Source organism: Harmonia axyridis, chromosome 3 (genome assembly GCF_914767665.1).
Source record: "Harmonia axyridis chromosome 3, icHarAxyr1.1, whole genome shotgun sequence".
Lineage (NCBI taxonomy): Eukaryota > Metazoa > Arthropoda > Insecta > Coleoptera > Coccinellidae > Harmonia > Harmonia axyridis.
In genome coordinates this window covers 28,368,794-28,393,103 of record NC_059503.1, presented here as the reverse complement: position 1 = coordinate 28,393,103, position 24,310 = coordinate 28,368,794, and the positions used below count along the sequence as shown (strand labels likewise).

At 34.5% G+C, this 24,310-nt stretch overlaps 1 protein-coding gene across 4 annotated transcripts in view; it reads right to left on the bottom strand.

Moving 5' to 3' along the window:
• The window catches only part of LOC123676546 (LIM/homeobox protein Lhx1), a 94,254-nt gene extending 77,555 nt beyond the window's left edge, over positions 1-16,699 (bottom strand). The window contains exons 1-2 of one of the 4 annotated variants that reach the window (XM_045612497.1): positions 16,517-16,699; positions 3,995-4,039 (exon numbers count right to left, since the gene is read on the bottom strand). In XM_045612497.1, coding sequence (XP_045468453.1) covers positions 3,995-4,039; positions 16,517-16,544 — 73 coding nt within the window. In that variant the 5' untranslated portion in view covers positions 16,545-16,699. Of the gene's footprint in view, positions 1-2,992; positions 3,328-3,994; positions 4,040-11,046; positions 11,192-16,516 lie in introns of those variants that run through there. The other 3 variants (XM_045612496.1, XM_045612498.1, XM_045612499.1) reach the window with 3 other exon arrangements.
• Positions 16,700-24,310: the final 7,611 nt, after the last annotated feature.

Genomic DNA, 24,310 nt, shown 5'->3' with positions numbered 1-24,310 from the left:
ACTCTAAAATGATTAAAGCCTAGATTTTTCTCCGTCCAAAACTCAAATTATGGAAATTTAAGCAGTTCATTCCAGCAAAAAATAGATAGATAGGTATAGCACACGAAAAATGTATTGCCTATATTCAGTTATAATGAAATGAATACCTATTTCTACTTGTCTCATGTTCTCATTCGAGCTATAAATAGATTTGACGAAAGTATGAATGGCATAATCAGTAACTGCAAGAAATGATCTAATTGATGTAAATACAAGTTAATTATCATTCTTGCATGCTCCAGAACATGATATTATGGACCAGATCAATTACCATAGGTAATTACGTAAACGTTCAATGTACTTAAGTTATAGAAATACTGTGATCCATCAACAATTGCAAATCGTGGCAACTTTTGAGCATTTGACTTTTTAATTTTTTTTATATCTATACGTGATCGAGAATTTCTGTTTCAAACAAAATTAAGTATTTTTTGTGTTATGGCAACAAAAAGACTACATGGTAAAACAGGACATCAAATCTTTTATGGTGCAGATTAGGTTAGCAAAGATATCTTTAATTTGATCAGTTTAGATCAGGAACCAACGACTAGGGAATAGAAAATGAACAGCATCTGTTATATCATATTTTTCATTGGATTGGTTGAACCTCGGGTTGAAAAAACTAAACAAATCTGTTGCGCAACGAAGAGATTTTGAAGACTGAATTCGATTAGTTTCTGTTGGTGGGTAATTTTTGAAAATCATGAATGAAATCCATATTAATGAAGTTTAAATTTGCATTTGCAGTAATAATCCAAATTGATGAAAATTCCCCTTTGTTCATTTTCGGCATTTTGTATTTTCCCCATTATTTTTAATATTTTTCTGTTTTTTTTTCTTAATGACCGTCATATATGAATATTATCTGAATGGAAATCATTAATCCTATCGAATTTATTCCTACGCATAAAACATCTCTCTCTTTTTCTACTTTCAGTTTTCAATTCCTCAGAATAGCTGTAAATTCAGAACGATTTAATACGTCGGTCATCAACAATAATGATTTACTTCAGAATTGGCCTGATAAGAATTTTATAGTTGACGATAATAAATCATTTAAGTATTATGATCCCGATAGCATAGAAACCAGAAGTTCCACTATCTATCTCTATAACAAACGTGGGACAATTGACTCAATCAAGATGAAAAAATCACAATTGCGTAGGTAAAAATGTTATACCCGATTCAAAATTCGGTGTAATATAATAATGAAAGGAATAAGAAAGAAAGGGATTACTGATGTGAACGAAAACAATTAAGGATTCAACACAAATACATAAGTAATTGAATGAGGAAAACTGCCGACTAGCATTTCTTATGATAAATATCCACAAAATAGATATAACTCGTATAATAAAGACTGGTATGTCATTAAGTTATAAGGGTTTAGTAAATATTTGAACAGGAGCTGCTAACCGGGTAATTCCAAGGAGGAATGTAAAATGATATACGATCGTGAGTAAAATGCTCGGTAAAATTCGTTTAATTTACGACGTAATCTTGCATTGAATGTAAATAACTTAGATACATGTCCTATAACGTACAAAAAATTTTGAAGAGGTCACTATATAACAGAAAAGTTCACATGGGCCTATAAAAGAATTGCAATTTGACATTGAAATAAAATCTAGTAAACCCCACATCTAAATAACTGAAGATACTAAAATGGTGAGTACTTATATGAGGTAACTATTATAGGTATGTATACCTACGAGTAGGTATACTGTTATCTCAAGATGTACTAGGCTCGGATTTCGTATTCCTTTTGAAACTTGAATGTAGGTATTGTAATTGGTACGACGGGTACATACGTACTTCCTTTGTTTAAACAGCCGTCGGCAAGATAAGCGAACGTAAAATACAAGAATCGTTAGCAGAGGTTTGATTGGACTTCAAAAAATCAATTTAACAATATTCAATTGAATGTTGTTGTTACGCAATGGTTTAAATGTTAATTGGAAAGTTCAGGAAAGGTCAAATAAATGCTGATGAATGCAATTAATTATTCAATATTAATGAGTGACAATCTTGACACGTTTAAATTATTTTTATTGATATTAATATCCACCTGTACATGTTTTAGTTCTTAATGTGAACGAATTTTTGAATAGAAATGATTAATTGAGAATATTAAAAACGTTAGTCTTATTGACATATGTTTTGTCTTCATTGAGTTTTTATGTTTTGTAATTATTGTATTGTATTGTTTTATATTTATTATTTTTGTGCGTTTGATCCTAATAACCAATCCCTTTCTAATGATTAGCTCATTTTGTACACCATTATAGCCTGTAGTCTAGTCGGTTTTTGTTCTATTATCTTTCCTCTCACCGAAAATACCACAAATAATGATTTATGAACTTGTGTTGTTACAGCAGGTAGCTACCTCAACTGAATTGTCAATGAAACTATTTGTGGTGAACTGATCTCCGATTTATTTTAAGTGGTATTAAAATTTATTTTAAGTTTCAGTACATTCCTTGAGAGGTTTGAATAATAGCTGTGATCAAGTGTCTATCAGAAATGAGATACCTAACACCTTCACTTGTGATAATTTTCCTCCTTTTTGATGTTGAGGCATCAAAACCGAAATTTCAATACAGAACTTAGATTTTTTGCCCAGAGTTCAATAATTCAAGGAACTTGAGAATTTTGGAATATGATTTTATAATAAACAATGAGAAATTATTATTTTCTCCAAATTATCTATAATCCTTCAGGTTTTGGTTTCAAATTCGGTGTTTATAACTGATTTGTGCTGACAAAAAAGTCATATATGTCGCAAATGAAAAAATGAAGCTGGATTTTAGAGTTCATTGAAGCTCAGTTGACTGATTGGAGTAAAAAACATCTAATAAGGTGCTCATGAAGATGCTCCGAAAGGTACTGCCCAACTTCACAAAAAATACACAACAAAGTTTCAAGATGTGACGCTTGTAACAGTGAAACTAACCTATGTCGTGCGTTGAATGTTGCAAATAATTGGTATTGGCCCCGGAGGGTACATGGGCCAACCCGGCCCTGAGCGTAAGGGCCCCCACAGAAGCACAAGCGGGGCCTCCTTCAAGGTAGGCCGCCAGGTTGACTTTTACACTGACACTATACACCCTGTATACGGAACTGCGAACTTTTTTAGACACAGAAAGCCCTCAGTAGCTTCACCGGCACATCAATCGCAAGATCGCAGAGTTACAGACCCGTCTTTCGCGATATTATGTCTCTACGACAAGACACGCGTTTTGTTAATTTTTCAAAGCTTGTCGTACGCGCCGAACACAACAACGTGATGAGAAGACAACAACTGATCGTGACAGGCCGTGCTGGAGCTTTGCTTACCCCCCCTACTCATCGATCCGTTCTCCCACCGCTAAATCTGCGTACGCGGGCCAATAAAAATGTGCTGTAACGCCCTTCTTTCAGGCTCCTCCTGTACCTGGTAGCCATCAGCTTATGATCTTATCGCTCCCGCCGCGGATCCGTTGGTCTCTATGGAAAAGGGACGTAAAGGCGATAATAGCTTGGACGCGATCTTTCGCCTCATTTCGCATTCTGTTTTGCTACCGCTCTACATTTTTTCATATTAGTTTTAGCTCTGGATGATGCGGAATGAATATGTTTTAATGTTTTGTAACTGGTATTTATGTTACCTGGAAGAGACGGGCATGGGTTGTTTTTGGGAGATATGCTCCTTCTGGGGCGAGTTTGGGGGATAGCTATATTCGCCGGATGCATCTCTTTGTAAGTTGGTTTATGGGATGGTTTTTGGTTTGCAGGTGTGGAGCTGCAGCCTTCCGAAACTCTTTTTGAGTAAGGAAAGATTTTCTGGATTATAAGAGATTAACTATAGTCCTCATGTAGGTATATTATGTTGATATTTAAGCTTCTGTAGTTGATGTTTTTTGTTCTAGTATTTTCAGTTGCAAACCATTGATGTTTGTTTGTAAGAAATACTCACCATATACTTTCACCAAATAGTCCCAGAAGAAGAAAGTGATCTCACCTGAAAACAAGTTGTTATTATTCTAAGAATCGAATGATCCTTAAAAATAGATTGAAGATGGAGAAAGGAAAAGCTTGGTATACTTATTTAGATATAGGTAAAGCTATTTGAATTCAAACGGATTCAATTGTGTCGTAGTTATTGAAACCAAGCGATTTTATAAGGTTCTCATCAAAATGAAAAATGCAGAAAAATGTATACAATTGTTGACACTATGATACCTAACCAATCCACTAAGCTCGAGTTTATGTTTATTTCGGATGATATTTGAGTTATTTAGCTCTACAATTTTTTTCCAGAAGATGATGTGAAATCAATGAGGGACTTATTTAAAATCTTCAGTTCTTCTTTGGAAGGTAGGTATAGTTCATTTATTTTAGCAGATAATGCCATAGATGGCGAATCCCAGATGCCAATTGTATAGGTATACACCTTGAAAACGCACGCAAAACTGGTTAACTTCTGAAGTTTTTGTGGTCACCCTTTGCTATGTTGCCGATGTAGGTAGGTATTCTGATATTTATTAGGTATTCATTTCCATTTTTGTAGAAAGGAATGTGTTCTTATAAATTTTTATTGTGGGCATTTAGTTGCATACCTATAAATACTGTGGAGAGGGTCCAATACCTATAACTTTAGGTCGCAGACCGCAGTCAGCGCCGCCGCCAGTAGCGGCATACCGGACATTTTGCCAAATTGTAGGGGCGCAAAGTCAATTAATAAAACAAGACTTTTTGCACCTTTAAGAACTTAAGAAATTTGACAAGGTGATCTCAAGTTGAAAAATTCGATTTCTTATGAAATTGAAAAGTTGCCTGGGAAGAAAAACAGAGGCAAATGCAAAGAAAATGCAATAAATTAGATAAAGCAGAGCGGCGAAATTTTATTTTGTCGGGGTGCTAAAATGTCTGGCAGCGGCCTTGACCGCAGTACAATACATTCCTTTATATTAGGTAGTTTAGATCAGGACCGGCAAATCGGACATTTTGCCGGGGCGCCAAATTGTAGAGGCGCTAAGTCAGTTATTAAAAGAAGACGTGGATACTTTTGGACACAGATGTTTTCTTAGTGAAAATACTTTTCCTTGTATTACTTGAAATAAATAAATTACCAAGCGCCAATTTTATAGAAAACAAATAGGCGTCCTCAACTAGTTATGAAAATACAAATAAGTATAGGTACTAAAATTCACCTTCAAGAACTGCATTGTCTTTTCACTATACCTAGACTATAGAGCGTCGTGCTTTTAAACTATTCAGAGCGTTTTTTGATGAAATCGACAAAACGTCCATTGATAAATTTGATACGGTGATATGGAGTTCAAAAATACGATTTCATATGAAATTAAAAAGGTTCCTGGTGAGGAATAATAGAGGCTAATGCAGTGAAAATTCGACAACCTGCAGTTTAGAAAAAAACAGAAGATGGCGCTCAAATGAATATATAACTCAGTCAACTCAGCTGCCAAAAACATTTTTTTCTGATGAATACATATCAATATAATAACAGTCAATTAAGTAATTATAGGTACAATGAGATTTGAACAGGGAGATGGGGTTTATACACCGAGTTATTCATCTATATAATATCTATTGATAAATATTGACCCAAAAATCCGTTGTTAGAGGTTAATTTCATCATAATATTATTAAAATTATGGAATATCTAATAAAAAATAGATATCATCTAACTATCTACATTATTGTTCACTTGATTTTAGAAAAATTGATCGGATATGTTTGTTTGGATATCACAACTAATAATCCTGCGAATTCAAATCCTTCGCCAATACACTATTAAAGTAATCATAATACGTAAAGTAAATAATAAAACATTAAATACTCCCAATGAGTTGAGAAATAGCAGGTACAAGTACTTCTATTATGATACACGCCTTGACTCCTTAGTGCCTTATCGTCAACATAACAATGCTGGAAATTAAGAGGGATTACCACCACGTGGTAATCCCTCCCTGTACGGTGTACAAAGTTGTACATTCATTTACCTTATTTTTTCTTTTTTCGAAGCAAATAATTAGAGGGCGGCACCGTAGGACGGTCGATTATTTTTTTCACAAAATTATAGTTTTACCTATTTTGTAATGATTTTTGGTAGGCTTTTTTCATGAATATTCTAAAAATATATTAGTGCCTTGTTTATCGTACATATCATAAAAATCGGTGATTTGTGAAAAGAAATATTTCTGCTTTCGTTTTGAACTGAGCAGCTGTTCACATGGTGGTATCCCTCTTAGATCAAGATAATTTTCTCTTGAATTTATATTGACAACCTTAAATGATTGATTCAATTTTCATTTCAATATTATGAATTATGTGCTATGAAGATCAAGGAGTTCTCTCATCCGATATAAAGTATGATAGTTATTCGAGAATGTTGAAAAAAAATTCGTAGGTATTACATAATATAAAAATCAGTGAGGTGAATCAAGGTGAAATGAACATTTATATAGCATCCTGCATCAATTGTGAGGTACCTATAAGTTGAATGTCATCATATGTTACAAAACTAGTGAGGTATCGAAATAACCTAGGATTGGTGCACCCGTCAACGAAACAACCAAACGTCTGTCAATTACATATATAAATAATCATTACCTAGATTTTTATTTTGAAGTTTTATGTTTTCATCGAAGAACTATTTTTATTGAAACTTGTGGGCCTTATGAACTGTTTCTAATTATTTATAGCACCATATATGTTGTTACCTTCATTTAAATGAGTGATACTAGGTAGGTATACATGATTGATAGAGGTACCTACTATAAATTATGTGTCAATCTCATTTGATATTTATTGTTCTTATTGATTTTTTGTCCCTCAAATGACAACATTGTGGTTATTTGATACATATTCATTTGCACCTGGAAACACTGATGTAGACGTGCTCTACATCAATTGATTTATGGAAAAATTGTAGAAGAAAAGAAACCAAATACTGAACTAATAAAGAAAGATTCAACAAAAGTAAAAAAGACATTGTAAAAACAGGGAGTAGAGATAAGTATGTTAGTAGATAAGTAAAATTAGTTAAGTTATTCTTGTGTTCGTTTAAAAGATATATATGTATATATCATTCTAAATTTGAATAAACTAAACTATTTTGAGTGACTAGAACCCTGCCGAATTCATGAAAATTTACAATATAACTATTGGATATCATATCAATTGGCGCCCAACGTGGGGCATTCAAAGAGGTTTGACAAATTTTCGTAAACTTTAGAATGGTGTATAGAAATAGGAATAAAATAAGTTACATTATATGCATTTAGTATCGAAAACTTAGAAAGAACCCAAGGAGATGTTGCATCAGAGCTTATGGATTTGTCTTAAAAAAATTCAAGAAACTTTTAGAAGAAGAGGATAAGCTAATGTTAGAAGGAGTTTGTGTTCGAATAATTGGAGATCTCTTATTATAAAAATAAGATTTACAAAAATTAAAAGCTAAAGCTATGTTACTAACTGAAGATAGCACTAAGTCATATTTGAATATAGCCTTTGCTTATGTTAGTAGATAAGTGAGTTTAGTTAAGTTATTCTTGTGTTTGTTCGAAAGAAATATATTTAAATCTGAATTTGAATAATCAAAAAATATTTTGAGTGAACAGAATCCAGCCCAATTCATAAAATTTACGATATAACTATTAGATATCATATCAATTGGCGCCCAACGAGGGGCATTCAAGCGGGTTTGACAAATTATCGTAAACTTTAGAATGGTGTATAGAAATAGGAATAAAAGAAGTTACAGTAAATGCATTTAGTATCGAAAACTTCAAAAAACCCAAAGAGAAGTTGCATCAGAGGTTATGGATTTGGCTTCAGAAAAATTCAAGAAACTTTTAGAAGAAGAAAGTAAGCTAATGTTAGAAGGAGCTTGTGTTCGAATTATTGGAGATCTCTCATTATAAAAAAAAGATTTACAAAAATTAATAGCTAAAGCTATGTTACTAACTGAAGATAGCACTATGTCATATTTGAATATAGCCTTTGCTTATGTTAGTAGAAAAGTGAGTTCAGTTAAGTTATTCTTGTGTTTGATTGAAAGAAATATGTTTAATTCTAAATTTGAATAATCAATAAATATTTTGAGTGACTAGAACCCAGCCCAATTCATAAAATTTACAATATAACTATTAGATATCATATCAATTGGCGCCCAACGAGGGGCATTCAAGGGGGTTTGACAAATTATCGTAAACTTTAGAATGGTGTATAGAAATAGAAATAAAAGAAGTTACAGTAAATGCATTTAGTATCGAAAACTTCAAAAGAACCCAAAAAGAAGTTGCACAGAGCTTATGGATTTGGCTTCAGAAAAATTCAAGGAACTTTTAGAAGAAGAAAGTAAGCTAATGTTAGAAGGAGTTTGTGTTGGGAGTATTGGAGATATCTCATTATTAAGAAAATATTTACAAAAATTAATAGCTAAAGCTATGTTACTAACTTAAGATAACACTAAGTCATTTTTGAATATAGTCTTTGCTAATGTAAGTAGGTAAGTAAGTGTAGAATATGAATAATCAAAAATTATTTTGAGTGTCTAGAAACCCATCCATAAAATTTACAATATAACTATTAGACATCATATCAATACCTAAGGTTAATTGTCACGTGCTATTTGTCAATTACCTTATTATTAATCGATATACACTTTCAACTTGTTTTTGTAATCGTAAAACTAGCTTTAAAATGAGTCGTGTTTTATCTTGTGCTTTTTCTCGCTTTCCAGTTATTAGAAACTTTTTGTGCAATCTACAGTATTTTCAGTTCGATAATTGCATTTTCCAGAAAAAAACAAAAAAATAATAATATTTGATTGATGTCCAGTATACCTACGAGGTAAAGGACCTATGGATATAACCTCCGTCTACTCCATTTTCATTTGTTTAATCGATAATTCTCGTACTCATTGATCGCAACAAGTCAACCATGAGAATCATATTGAATATGGTTGAGTCGAGTATCAATTTACAATAGTTCGATATAATTTACACCTTACTAAGCTTTATATAAAAAGTCACAATAGGCTGGTATCATATGGCTCTTTAATTATGACTCTAGATATTGTTTTAAAGGAGTTTGATTCGAAATGAAAACACAATTGCCTATTCTGATATGGAAAAGTAATGAATTGCAGCGTTCTACTTGCTGGGAATTTATTCGCTGGTAAGTTAATCGAGAAGACCGGCTAATGAAAAAAAAATTTCGAAATCTGTACCTATGTTCATGAGTTGTCATTTCTTATGTAGGTACCTACCGAAGGAGATTTCTTCTTCTCCGTTCTTGATTGTTTCAAGAAAGGTGTTATCTATATTTCCTTCGTAATATTAATTATTCTTGAAACTTGAAATTTAAAATCCTTGTTTTGGAGTATTTTTTCTTTGAATTATTTTACAGGATCCTTTCCTGGATTTTCCCAATATTTCTTTCTGGTTGCACGAAGACGTTGAAGCTGTTAAGAGGGATAACCACCATGTGGTTTTTTGCGTATTAATCAAACAAAGGAGTTCCATTAATTTCCCCTTTGGCGCTCCTGCGATGACCAAACTTTATATGGTGTACGAAGTTGTACATTGATTTCATCTTTTTTCTTTTTTCGAAGCAAATGAGTAGACGACATTCACGAAATTATATTATAAACTCTTTTTGTAGGCTTTTTTCACGAATATTTTTAAAATATATCATTGCTTGGTGAAAAAGTATATTTTTTGGAAAAAACGAAGTGTTACCACAAATTTTAATTTTGTTTCATTCGCAAATTGAAAATATTTACTTTCTTCCATGTAGATTATTCCCATTATTTTTTAAGGAAATTACGTGAAAATCCCATAAAATCGGTGATATGTAAGATGAAAGATATCTAATTTCGTTTAGAACTTAGCAACCTCGTGATGCTGTTCAAGGAATCATAAAACGCCGGCCTATTTGAAACAACTCATCTGTTATGATCTGATTAGATTGATCATTAGCCTGTTCCCCAAACCAACTAACCAAATAACGTCGAGAAGCGCCATTTTTGTATAGGTAGGTATTTGTATACCGGGTAATTTTTTAAGTTGAATCATTCGAAAATCTCGAAAAGGAACATAAAATCCTGGCCGCCGCCAGACATTTCTGCGCCCCGGTAAAAAAAAATTTCGCCGCCCTGCTTCGCCTAATTCATCTAAATTTTCTTTGAAGGTGCCTCTGATATTTCCCTCAGGCATCTTTCCAAATTCATATGAAATCGTATTTCTCAACTTAAAATTACCTCGTCAAATTTATCAATGGATGTTTTGTCGATTTCATCGTCCTGAATTGTTTAAAAGCACGATGCTCTATAAGACTATAGCAAAAAGACGGCGTAGTTCGTAGGTGAATTTTAGAACCTATTTGTATTTTCAGAACTATAGTTGAGCGTGCCTATTCAATTAGAAAAAAATTGGATTTTGGTAATTTAATTATTTTAATAGAAAGAGTGGTATTTTCAATAAGAAAACATTTTTGTGTCAAAAAATATGTCTTGTTTTATCAACTGACTGCGCCCCTAAAATTTGTCGCCCTGGCAAAATGTCCGGTTTGCCGGACCTGGCAGCGGCCCTGGTTTGCCACAAATCCATCAACTTATCATAGGAAACATTTTTCCATAAGATATTTCCTTATTAAGATTTTTTCGACTAAAAAAAGTTTTATACCTATACCTAGTACCTACCTAAGTAATTTTAAGTTTTTATCGGTTAGATTATTTTATTCGACTCACTTTGGTACCATATGGTAACATTTCTGTGAATATGTGTATACAAACTGTAAGAAGAAGAAGAAGAAATACTTGTGGTAAATAAAACGAGTTTTCCATTTGAAATTTGTGATTTTTCATTCTGTGGAATTGTGAGGTCAGGCTCACGACCCAGTTAAATCTACTGAGCTCGAGCATGATACGTAATTAATTGCTACATAATATAGAATTATCGGATCACCGAGCTTTCAGTAATATTATTAGAAACTCACCAAGAGGTCCAATAAGGTAATAATTCTGTCTTATATTGTCGCTTATGTACGACACAAAAAAACCTTTGTCGTAGAACACTTCACTCGCATTGCGCAGGTAGGAACTCGAAAATTGCCTCCACGTATTCATCGTCTTTTAGTGGTTTTAGAAATAATAAAAAGGAAGTATCTACGTAGGTTAAAGATCGACAGAACACCGCATAAAATAAGGAATGATTATAATATCTATATGATCTACCTGAAAAAAATATTAGAAAGGAATATATTCTAGTCCTAATAGGAACAACCATAAGAAATCTCGAGAATACATGTCAATGTCAAAAAAGTACCGGGATTCGATAATTATGAGGGTTGCTTTAAGAGAGTTTCAAATTCAAAATATTGTCGTTAAGTGACCAGAAAAAGCAGAAAATTGTGCCCCAATTTTTTTATTCTTATATACTTCCAACTTCTCTCTTTATGGTTTGTATTTAATCCAGACAATGATTCTAAAAAAATGTGAGTCCCCGTCGCCACCATTTTTTCATGAGAATCATGAACCGTTGAGTTATTGGCATATTGCTGAAATTGTCATCAAATAAGCTATCTTATGATACAAAAATATACTGTGTGTGCCATTTGAAATAAGGTATAACCGGAAGTTGAGAGATCTGAAAATATTTTAGAAAGAAAAACCATTGTCTCAAACCAATAAGTGCAAATTTTCAGCACAAATTTAGGTATGATTAGTTCTCCATAAACATCCAATCGAAAAACCACTGAACTCTTAATTCGACATTTATTCGATATTTTAATCAACGAAACATATGGGTAGATATTTCGTATTTCCCCCCTACCAATTTCCGATACTTTTTTGACATAGTAGTATTTCAGTTCTGATTAATATGTAAGAATCCAAGGGTTGTCATATTTTCAAGGTATGATTAAATTATTTGATTATGACATATATCAAAACAAGAAACAATATTTTTTGTTGGAACAATAATAATAATTATGAAAAATATGCAAAGAAAAGCAGATTCTCCAACAATTTTTAGGCGTCTAGTTTATTCGAAGTTTTTACTCTGATGGATACAAAATTTTCACGCATGAGTAATTTTTAAAACTATTATACAATAACAAATAAAAATTACCCATATCAGGTAACTTTTTGAATCGAAAATCTTGAAAATCAAGCATCTTGCGGAAAGATACTCGTCTTATGCCAGAACCTCTTCCATTGTTGGAGTGCAGGGGTCAATTTTAGGATTTCAAATGGGAATCCCTGTTTTTTATTGCAGATTCGTATTTTATGGTAAGAAATGCAGAAGTTTTATACGAACAATTTTTCACGAATCGTCCCAGATGGTTTCATATATTTGAGTTTGAATTTTCCTTCTTAACGACGTATACCTATACGTTCGAGTAATCATTCACATGACATTCGGACGTTTTCTGCTAAACTGTTTGTTCACAGTACATGTACTAGTACTATCATTGATGATTCGAAAATGCCGAAATCATTTATTTTTTGCCCAAAATACTTCCCATTGTTTATTAAGGATGTATTAATTGAAAAAAGATTTTTTGAAATCTAGTAGGTAGAAATCTCCATAAGGCCGTCTATCTTTATACGAAGAACGTTTTCCATCGTTTCAACGAATACCTAGTTGGACAATTTATGGATGACTCGAATTGAGGTCGTTTTGACAGAAAATTCAAACTCGATTTCAGAGCCACCTCATTCATGACAAATTTATGAGAGAAAATTATGAAAACAAATAAGAAACTCCTTTTACTATGATGATCTACGAATCTTCTGAAAAATTCCGGTTTAATCAAGAATTTCTCTAGGTACATCTAAGTAGGTACTGAGTTAATTAATATTTTCAAATTCATGAGGATTTACGTGACACGATTTGGATTGATAATAAATAGTTATAGAAGGAAACGATCTTGTTTTTTGCCGTGAAATCACACCCTGAATATATGACATTGACTGAAGAAATACATTATACAACACTTTGGAAAACAAAAAGATAAAACGTTCAGAATATTGAGACTGCCGTGGAAGAAGAATGAAATTCATTAGGCAACATTTGAAAACCTTGCTTAATTCACTCTAAAGAACTCGATCAAAACGGCCGGTATCAAGCTAAAAACAGTAACAACACGGCTCTATCTCCTCAATCGGTCTATTTTAACCTCGAAAACACGTCACTACAACTCGCGTCAAAGACTCACATATCGCGCATCGCGAGAACGGATCGCGCGTCGTTAGAACCTATACCGCGAACAGATCGCGGCGATATAATCGCGTTATCGCAAATTCGCCACACTCGAAAAAACGGAAGCCACACCCGACGTCGTTCCAGATCTAAATGAGTCGATTTCCTGATAACAAACAGGCGACACGTGCCTCACGATGACGTTCTTCCCTCAAATATGGCGCTCGAATATCGCGTGGGCGACGACGAAGAAACCGAGGCGCACAGAAATAGGTGTCGATACGGCAGGTAAGACGACGCGAGCGGTTTTTACGACGGTTTCAGGTTCTCGTTGTCGCAGTTGCGATTGTTTCGCGATTATTAATAGGCATCGACGGACGACGTTTTTTTGTTTTGAGAACGGGCGTTATGGGGCTATTTCGGAGCCGGGAAACATGAACTTTTACGATTTGGGATTATTTACGGCATTTAATAATTGCATTCGACGCGGTTCCCGGGTATTGCACGCGCATGCGCGTTTGTTAACTCCGTTCCGAGCATGGACTGGCTAGCACGTGGTCACGTGGACTGAAAAGCGTTGCGGACTATCAAAGAGAGAGATGGGGTTGTGAAGGATGGAATAATTAATGGCTAAATATAGGAATTGGCTATGGAAATGATGCGTTTTTAATTTTTTTCAGGATATAAATATTGAGTTATTCGGATGAGAATAGTATCGAAACCACATTAAGAGTTGTATGGGACAGATTTTCATGATATTTAGAATTTCTTTAAGAATAAAGCGAATCTGAAAGAAAATATCTTTTATTTTTTATTCCAGAGTCTTCAGAAAATTCATATTTGAATAAAATTATAGATCACTAATTTATATCCGATTTCATGTTTCATGTAGCTCCAAGTGTAACAGAACTTTAGCAAATCCAAAATATGTGATGAATAATGACACTTACCTACAAAAAACCATTTATGAAATTTCAAAATTTTATATCTGTTTCGGGAAATATAGACTGAGAAAAATAGTGAGAGTGATTGAGGATGAAAGTGGTAAATTTCCTATCGAAAGAGGACATTTCAGTCTTACGTGCCAAAAGTATCTCCCTTTACTCTGGTGGTGTAAAAAAGAATTCCAGGTTTTCACAAGGGTTTATTATTTTCCCTTTCATCATCAAATATTCAAGCATATATAATGTTAATATCCCAAAAAAAAATGTTTCAGAATAACCAACTGAAAATTGAAGTTTATTCTTTATTATTAGCCATGGAAAATACAATGTTAAACACAATTTTATGCATTATAAATCATACCTGAACATTAAAGAAACAACATTCAACGTTAATTCAAGGGCGGCCCTAGCCTTAAATTTTCGGGGGATCGCCGTTTTGGGCTTCAAGTTTTTTAAGGAGACCATTTCGTACCTTGTCTGCTTGAAACGCATATTAAGTGTTAGGTGGTTCCATTTTGAGGGGGTGTCATGACCCCCTTGACCCCCCTTGGGACTGCGCTTTCGTTTATTACTCATCTAATCTTCAAAACAAATTATTACACGAATTTAAATTTCAGTTTCTTTTATTTCTGTCAACTTGACATCTAATGCGATTGATCACATTTAAAACAAAAGTCTCCTTACACATATTTGGAAGAAAATATATAACAAATATTAATATAACACAATTATGATCAACATATGACACAGAGATTGTAAGGCGGGCTTATTCGTTTCGAAACTCGAATAAAATGATCAAAAATTCATAACCAGATCTATAAAGGGTAGGAATTTTCTGTATAGTATTAATTTTTATTCTAGTAATACATCTTTTCAATATCAAAATTTATGGCTCCTTTCTCAAAACTTTCTTTCCATATTGATTAATACATATTATACGACTGTGGCAGAAGGTTTGTAGTGTTTACTCCTCATTGTCATCAGCATAACCTATTTCACCTAATTTCTCAGAAATAATGTGTGAAAATATCCAATGAACTAAACGATACATCACTTCATTCTTACTTACCTATGAAATTTCACGTCAAACCCTTCTTTTGGATCCAACAAAAAACTTATAAGCTGCATACGAAGCAGACAATTTCAAAAATGTTTATAAGTACTTAAATAAGTACAAGAATCACAACAAAATCATTTAAGAATCCGCAATCTCCACAAGACAACACTCACACTCAATTCAAGAAACCCATGTTTCGCCATTAACTAACTTGTCAAAATACGCCGATATCAATGGTCTCTTTAACTTCAAGTCGATATTATTCTATGTCTATGATACCGAGTGGCAATCACCAAAAATGGGTAGATTTTGTTGACATTCAGCAGCGATTTGCAGGTAAAAATTCACTCAATGAGGTTTTTTGCGTTAATTGATGTGGTACCCATACTACATCGAGCTTCTTTTTGAGACCATTCTCATTCAAATGGTTCCAAACAATTTTTGTGCAAATTCTAATGCGGGCCCGGCGAGCCGCCGCGTTGCAGCAGAGTCACCTCTCCACGATGGTGTGAAAGGGTGTCTTAGGCAGAGATCACTTGATGTTTCATTCTCGATAATTGCGTCTGCTTCAACTAAAAATAGATCACCTGGTAAAATCCATATAATGAAAACTTATGTTTTCTTCGGAAGCTCACTACTGGTATCCAATCATAGAGTAATAAACATAGATAGAGGGAGTATACGCAATTTTACGTGTGGTTAGATTTATTTGTGGTGTTTCCGATTAAATATGCAAATTTGAATATTTGGAATCCGATATTTTTTCTAATTGTCGAATTTATAATGAGCAGAATATTTATTATTTTCTGTATCTACCTGCTCAAATGCAAGGTTTGACAACTTTTGCTCTCCTAGTGTCATCGGTTGTTTCACGTCGTTTGGGGCGCTTGAAGTTTGTTTTCTGATTTTCTGATATATTAAGGTATTTATTTCAATATATTTTTAGTTAATATGAAACGTTGATTCACTTTGGACATAAGAAGTGCGTTCTTTGTGGAGAAACTCACGAATTGAATGAAATGTCGTATCACTGATATGTTTTAATTTCCGCACACCTTATGTCAAATTTGATAGTTCATGTTGGGGACAAAATTTGCTTACTGAAAATTACATATGCTGTTTACTACTCTGAGTATCCAATAAATCAAGACTACTCCGTTCCTACGGCATCGCTCGCCTCATCTACTCGACCATTGTCTCCTCCAACCGATAACTCAAAGTCCGTCCGATGTAAAAACTCACGGTGCTCATTCTCAACTCACCTGTGTTACACGGAAACTCAATGTTCATATTGCCACAGCCGCCTTTTCACTTGTCACCCCTAAATCTTCCAAGGCGAGCCAAGGCGAGATGCAATTGCGGTCGTTCTTCTTCTTTGTCCGGCCGATCTTTTGTCGCCCGTCAACCAACGCAGATTGGCTCTGGCGTACCGGCTCTGAAAGGCTCTAAAACGCGGAACGACGTTGTTATTTCCCTCCCTAAACGGGCCAATATCGTTTCGTTATATATTTTACTATTTTATTATCACCTTTGAGTACCTATTGTTTCGCGGTAAATTGGTCTTTCGATTGGCAGGCGATTGTGGCTGGACAAATTGCCCGTGGTGGACGACGACGGTGCCGTTGGCGTATAGATGGTTTCGTTTAATTGAAAAGGAGGCGCCTTGATGGTAGCGGGATTCGAGGAGAGTGAGGGGGATCGTCGAGAATCTTCTTGGTGTCTATGTGGGGAAGAGCAACTTGATGCATACACGGAAAAATGTATAATTATTCAAATACCAAATGTATTCTTGAATCATAATCACAGGTTAACAAAAAACATTTTTTTTTTGGTGCCTGAGATGTATGAACTGATTTTAACTATATTTGGGACGCCTATTCTGTAAATGCAATCCGTTTTTCCCTATCAGCTCTACTTTTTTAGATACATCAACTTACCTATCAATGTGGGTTTCATTCAGTATACTTATTCATTCATGAGAGTTCTTAAATTATCATATTATAATGGGTGTTTTTTTCGAGGTATATAACTTTAAGTTGGCATTATTGTTCAAAATGGCGACCGATTTAACATCTGTCAAGTGATTTATTCTTTGGTTTGGCAATTCATCATGAATAGACTCACGCCTGAACAACGCTTGCAAATAGTGCAATATTATTTCGAAAATAATGGTTCTGTGCGGAATACGTATCGCGCACTACGTCCATTTTATTTTGTTTAGCGATGAAGCGCACTTCTGGTTGAATGGCTAAGTCAACAAACAAAACTGCCGCATTTGGAGTGAAGCTTATCCTCGAGTGTATGTCGAAACACCGTTACAACCTGAAAAACTGACTGTTTGGTGCGCTTTACGGGCTGGTGGAATCATTGGTCCGTACTTCTTCAAAAACGATGATGGCCAGAACGTTATAGTCAATGGTGATCGGTATAGAGCCATGATTACTAACTTTTTCATTCCTGAATTGAACAACCATGATGTCCAGGAGCTGTGGTTCCAACAAGACGGCGCAACATGTCACACAGCTCGTGCCACAATCGATTTATTGAAAGACACGTTTGGTGACCGCCTAATTTCACGTTTTGAACCTGTGAATTGGCCTCCAAGATCTTGTGATTTAACACCGCTAGACTACTTTCTGTGGGGCTATGTAAAGTCATTGGTCTATGCGGATAAGCCACAAACCCTTGACCATTTGGAAGACAACATTCGCCGTGTTATTGCCGATATACGGCCACAAATGTTGGAAAAAGTCATCGAAAATTGGACGTCCAGATCGGACTACATCCGAGCCAACCGTGGCGGTCATATGCCAGAAATCATATTTAAAATGTAATGCCATAAGATTATCTTGCGGATAAATAAAATTCATGTCAATCGAATAATCCATCGTTGTTTTATTGCAATTTAAAGTTCTATAGCTCTAAAAAAAACACCCATTATATTCATTATTGTAGGTACAATAGTTTTATTGTTAGTCTGTAATTGAGTAAATTCCAGGTGAATCTGCTACCATTATTTTCTCAAGAAAACAATCTTGTATTTTGTCATGAAATTAAGGGACTCATGAAAAAAGTGGGACTTGCTGAATATATTCCAGATGATTAGCTCTTCTCCTATTTATTTACAGTTCAGAGCGAAGCTTAAAATGTGCCCTACATAATGAGAATAGATAATATGGTTCAATACCATTAGCTCACTCAACGAAACTGGAAAAAGAATATAAATCAATATCTTTGGTCTTGCAGAAGATAAGGTATCACGAACATCAATGGATGATTTGTGTAGACTTAAAAAAGGTAAACTTTCTTCTTGGGCAGCACACGAAAATCCATGTTTCTTGTGCCTCTAGGATAGTAGGGCCAAAACACACCACTAGTTAAGGAAAGATTGGCCTCAGAGAGAAAACATGGACGTTGGGGAAAATAATGTCTTTAACGACGCTTTCGTTGAAAGAAAAAAAATTATACTTTCTCCGTTACATATAAAGTTGGGCTTAATGAAGCAATTTGTGAAGGTTCTTAATGAGAATGGGTCATGTTTTGCATATATAGGGGTAAAAATGCATCAGTTGAGCGCAGAAAAACTCAAAGCAGGTATATTTGACGGCCCACAAATAAGACAATTAATTAAGGGTGCAATAATAGTATTAAAAGACACTATTTACAAAGCCACTTAGACCGTTTTCCCGAAAATTTAGAAGACATGAGGGACAAGGTGAAGATATTAAAGTTATGGAGGACCGACTATTCAAAAAACATTCAAGAATGTCTCGGAAAAGAAGCTTTCAAAGTATTGAGTAACGATTTCATTTCTTCAATGTTTTTTTTTTCGTTTGTAAGTACGACATAATATTGTATTTTGTATAACTGAAATAAAAATCTACTTTTGTTTACTACACTTATGGATTTTAGTTAAAATAATGTAAGGTATATTTCTTTAATATTGTATATCTTAAAAATTTGAGCTCCTAGGTGAATTCCAGACATCAAATCGATATAGAAACAGCTCAAAAAAACTGGACATCAAAACAGCTGTTCCCCTGCGAATATATTCCCTGTTCCGAATATTTGGAGTCGAGGAATGATATTCTTCAGGAATTATCTAGTTCTTCATGAGGTGCTGCCGCCAGCACTCTTCGTGCGGCAGCTTCGTCCTTAGTTTTTCTGCTGAAAATTGTTAAATACTATTCATCAATAGTGCTCAAATTCATAAAATTGTACAACTCAAGGTCTGTTTCACCGCTTGTTATTAGTGTTTCGGATATTTAGCCAGCGGATGTTGAATAACGGTGTCGGATAACTTCTTTCCGTTTCACCACTCGAGTACCGGATAAAATATGCTAATATCTAGCCGACAAATTGAAAGAAGGAAGGTTTGGCAACATTAAAGAAACATTAAGTTAGACATTTTAAATTGTGTATTTATGTTACTCTGATGATTTGTTTCTACAATCAACATATTTTGTGGGGATAGACTTGATATTTAATTCGAAAATGAGATTTCTAGTAAGGTAGTAGAAGAAATATATTTTTTATGATTTCTTTTTGCATATACATATTTTTCATGGACGTGATATACAGGGTGTCCAAAACTCGATGGCCTATTAGACGTTTCTGGAACACTAATCATAATTTTGAGCTGAAAATTTGCTTATTGGGGTTTGAGACAATGATCTTTCTCCCTAAAATATTTTCAGATTTCTACAACTTCCGGTTATACCGGAAACAGACTACTACTTCCTTATTTCAAATCTCACACCCAGTATATTATGCATCATTAGATAGCTTTTTTGATGGCAATTTCGGCAATATGCCATACCTTGAGTAAAAATTCAACGGTTCATGAGTTATTGGGATTCTTATGAAAAAGAAGGTGGCGATGAGGACTCACATTTTTTTGAAAATTTTATTTTCTTTCTGTGTTTTACGGAAGTAACAGACAGTTATTCCCACAGTTATAAATAGCGGTTTCTCCTCATTTGAAGTTCTTCCCAGTTAATTCTTGAAGTATTCATTTTAGGTATAGGGATTGCTGAAGTTACCCCCACTATTTTTGTACGTAGATTCGACTTAAATAATAAAAATATAGGTTCTAATTTGAAAATCTTGAGTTTTGATGAATTTGAGTTGTCGAAGTTCATGATCCTCTTATAAACACCCTTTACATTTTTGGTCCAAACCGAAAACAGTCTTATAATACTACGTATTTGCGAAATCGAAACAAAACAAATTTTTTTCGAAAAAGGCTTTTTCTGCTGAAATATTCAAAAAAATGTGAGTCCTCATCGCCACCTTTTTTTCATAAGAATCCCAATAACTCATGAACCGTTGAATGTTTACCCAAGGTATGGCATATTGTCGAAATTGCCATCAAAAAAGCTATCTAATCATGCTATAATATACTGGGTGTGCCATTTGAAATAAGGAAGTAGTAGTCTGTTTCCGGTATAACCGGAAGCTGTAGAGATCTGAAAATAGTTTAGGGAGAAAGATCATTGTCTCAAACCTCAATATGCAAATTTTCAGCTCAAAATTATGATTAGTTTTCCAGAAATGTCTAATAGGCCATCTAGTTTGGGACACCCTGTATATGAGCAAGGAAATTATCAAATTCGTCTTCTAAAAATTCGAAAAGATCCATGTTCACACAATATATTGTTACCACAAAATAATTTCGAAATATAGTCTATTCTGGTTCACGCTCATTCGAAATTAACTGACACAATAACAACCGCTTGTCCCAGTGGCGGATCCATGGTAGTGTTTAGGGTGGGATGAAAAAATATATTTTTTCTATTATCATATTGATAATAAATGAAATAAATAAAATTCTGCATATGCTCCCTCTATCTATATTTATTACTCTGAGGTCCCTTTCCACTTAATTTCCGCATCATTTTTTATGGCGGTGCTCACGTCGTCTGTCTGTCAATGTCGTTTTGAGGTTGAATCAACAATACTCCACTTTTAACAGAACAAATCTCCTTTAAAAATGGATGCACACTATTCCACAACTCCACACAATTAAATTTTCCGATACATCAAATCTGACCGCTCCTTATCTAATCATCTTTTCACACCTGACCTCCTCACACCCAACTACAACCTCATCATCTCACCCCCAGCATCGCCTCATCTCGAATACGAGCCTCGGCGGGATTCCTCACGCGAGCGTAGAGCGCACACTTGGCGGCGTCTTTTTCGCCCGTGAAACACACCATAACTCACCAGACCACGTACGAATCAAAATATTAATTGTATTTATACTAAAAATATCGGCTGATTTACGACGTCGGTCGACTCACACGCTTTGATTAAATTGTTCGAATGGTCGAGGTATCGGTTTCAGGTTTTCGTTTATTACTTATTTTTTCGTTTGTTGTTTTTGTTTTGTTTTTTGGATTCCGCACTATTCCAAACGTGCTGCAACAAAAGGAGACGAGAGAGGTTGGAATTTTTCACTCGAAAATCAAGTAAAGTCATGTATGGATAATCCGAACAGAAAGTTGGCAGGACCCGTTCGGTTTATCGAATCATTCGGATTATAGGAATCATATTGAATGATATCTATAATCCGAACATCGTTCGGATTGAAGAATCATTTCTAGAGCTAGCAAACTCATTTTCATAATTTGTATTCAAAGATTCTGTTTGGAAGTGTGAAAAACTCCACACTTTTCCATCAAAAGTAATTAAGGAAGGAAAAAATGTATTTTAAGTATCATTTTTTTTTATGAATTCAATTTTTAATCCAATAGATGATTCAGGATAAGTGGAATGTAATAAACAATAAACGTGCTCAACTGAATTGTAATGAATAAATGATAAAATATATGAAGTGAATTCAGGTTTCAGATCCTTTTGCTGAGTTTTGACTACATTAACGGGTGTTTTTTTCGAAGTATGTATATAACTTTAAGTTGGCTTTACTGTTCAAGATGGCGACCTATTTAACAGCTGTCAAGTGATTTATTCTCAGTTTGGTTTGGCAATTCATCATGAATAGACTCACGCCTGAACAACGCTTGCAAATAGTGAAATTTTATTTCGAAAATAATGCTTCTGTGCGGAATATGTATCGCGCACTACGTCCATTTTATCTTGTTTAGCGATGAAGCGCACTTCTTGTTGAATGGCTACGTCAACAAACAGAACTGCCGCATTTGGAGTGAAGCTTATCCTCAAGTGTTGTCGAAACACCGTTACATCCAGAAAAACTGACTGTTTGGTGCGCTTTATGGGCTGGTGGAATCATTGCTCCGTACTTCTTCAAAAACGATGATGGCCAGAACGTTACAGTCAATATTGATCGGTATAGAGCCATGATTACTAACTTTTTCATTCCTGAATTGAACAACCATGATGTCCAGGAGCTGTGGTTCCAACAAGACGGCGCAACATGTCACACAGCTCGTGCCACAATCGATTTATTGAAAGACACGTTTGGTGACCGCCTAATTTCACGTTTTGGACCTGTGAATTGGTCTCCAAGATTTTGTGATTTAACACCGCTACACTACTTTCTGTGGGGCTATGTAGAGTCATTGGTCTATGCGGATTATCCACAAACCCTTGACCATTTGGAAGACAACATTCGTCGTGTTATTGCCGATATACGGCCACAAATGTTGAAAAATGTCATCGAAAATTGGACGTCCAGATTGGACTACATCCGAGCCAGCCGTGGCGGTCATATGCCAGAAATCATATTCAAAATGTAATGCCACAAGATTTTTTTTTTTTATTATTTTTTTTTTATTTTTTTTTATTATCTTGCGGATAAATGAAACTCATGTCAATCGAATAATCCATCGTTTTTTTATTGCAATTGAAACTTATATAGCTCTAAAAAAAACCTCTTTTATAACGCTCGAGCATTTCGTTTTTTTTCTTTGATATGATTGAATTAACAACCGGAAGATGCGAATCAACAATTATTTTAAATTCGAATAGATGTTACGGATATTCATGATGCAAAGATGTTTAAGATTAGTAAATTTGATGAAAAAATTATTAGTGAAATTTGTTCAAATCCAGATTTCCCATGAAAAGTAGATAATGCCGCCCTGCATCATTTGCTTCCCCTCTAGAGTGGGCCCTGCAGTTTCAGGTTCCTAGTTACGTTTCGATTTTGGAAAAAGCTTGGAATTTTGTTTTTTTTTGTTTAAGATTATCGAGTGAAACAATTGGATGATGCGGATGAACCATCACTCAATTCGAAGGCGTCCACGCCCAACACTAGATAATTTGATATAAAAAATAAGAAGTATTATAAAATAATGGAATGTTGTATGAAATAATAAAACTTCCTATATTTCCCAAGAAAGATCAGTTGGAAGTGATGAAATGGAACTGTTTCCTTATATTTTGCATTCCATTCTGAGGAATCAACATTCTGATTAGAGAATTGAAAATAAAATAATACAGAACCCCAAGTGGCAATAAAATTCGGCAACGTAAAGCGAACGCGGACAAGCCTGATGAATGGATGTGTTTTGTTAGCGTCAACAATTCGTGAACAGCACCATGAGGGGATCACGCCACATCTGGATATTTATGAGTTTAATGTATAATGCGGCACCTTATATGGTTTTTGATATTAATTAAATTTGTCGGTATTCCTTCCTGTTGTTGCTGACTGAATCGAATCTCATTTGGAACTCTGAATTTTTACATATGTAACTTTTTTGAATCAAGCTTGAAACGCCGCCCTTGAATTTTGCCGCCCTAGGCGACCGCCTACCCTGCCTACCCCTAGCGACGGCCCTGACTCCAGATAAGATAAGTAAATCATATTCCGACTTACTATATGTAGGTTCACAAAATTGAAAACAGATGTAGTGGAATACAACTGGAGAAAAAAAACTCTTAGTTATTGAATCACGAAAACGACTTTTGTGTATATAGCTAAATAGTTATAGTTATTATCATGTTGATAGCCAACATCTACAGAGGATAGGTACTTTAAGATGAAGATGAAGATTATCATGTTCAATTTATTTCAAGTTGTTCCTGTTTTTTGGATATTCCAAATGTCACTTATTTTTGAGTGGTTC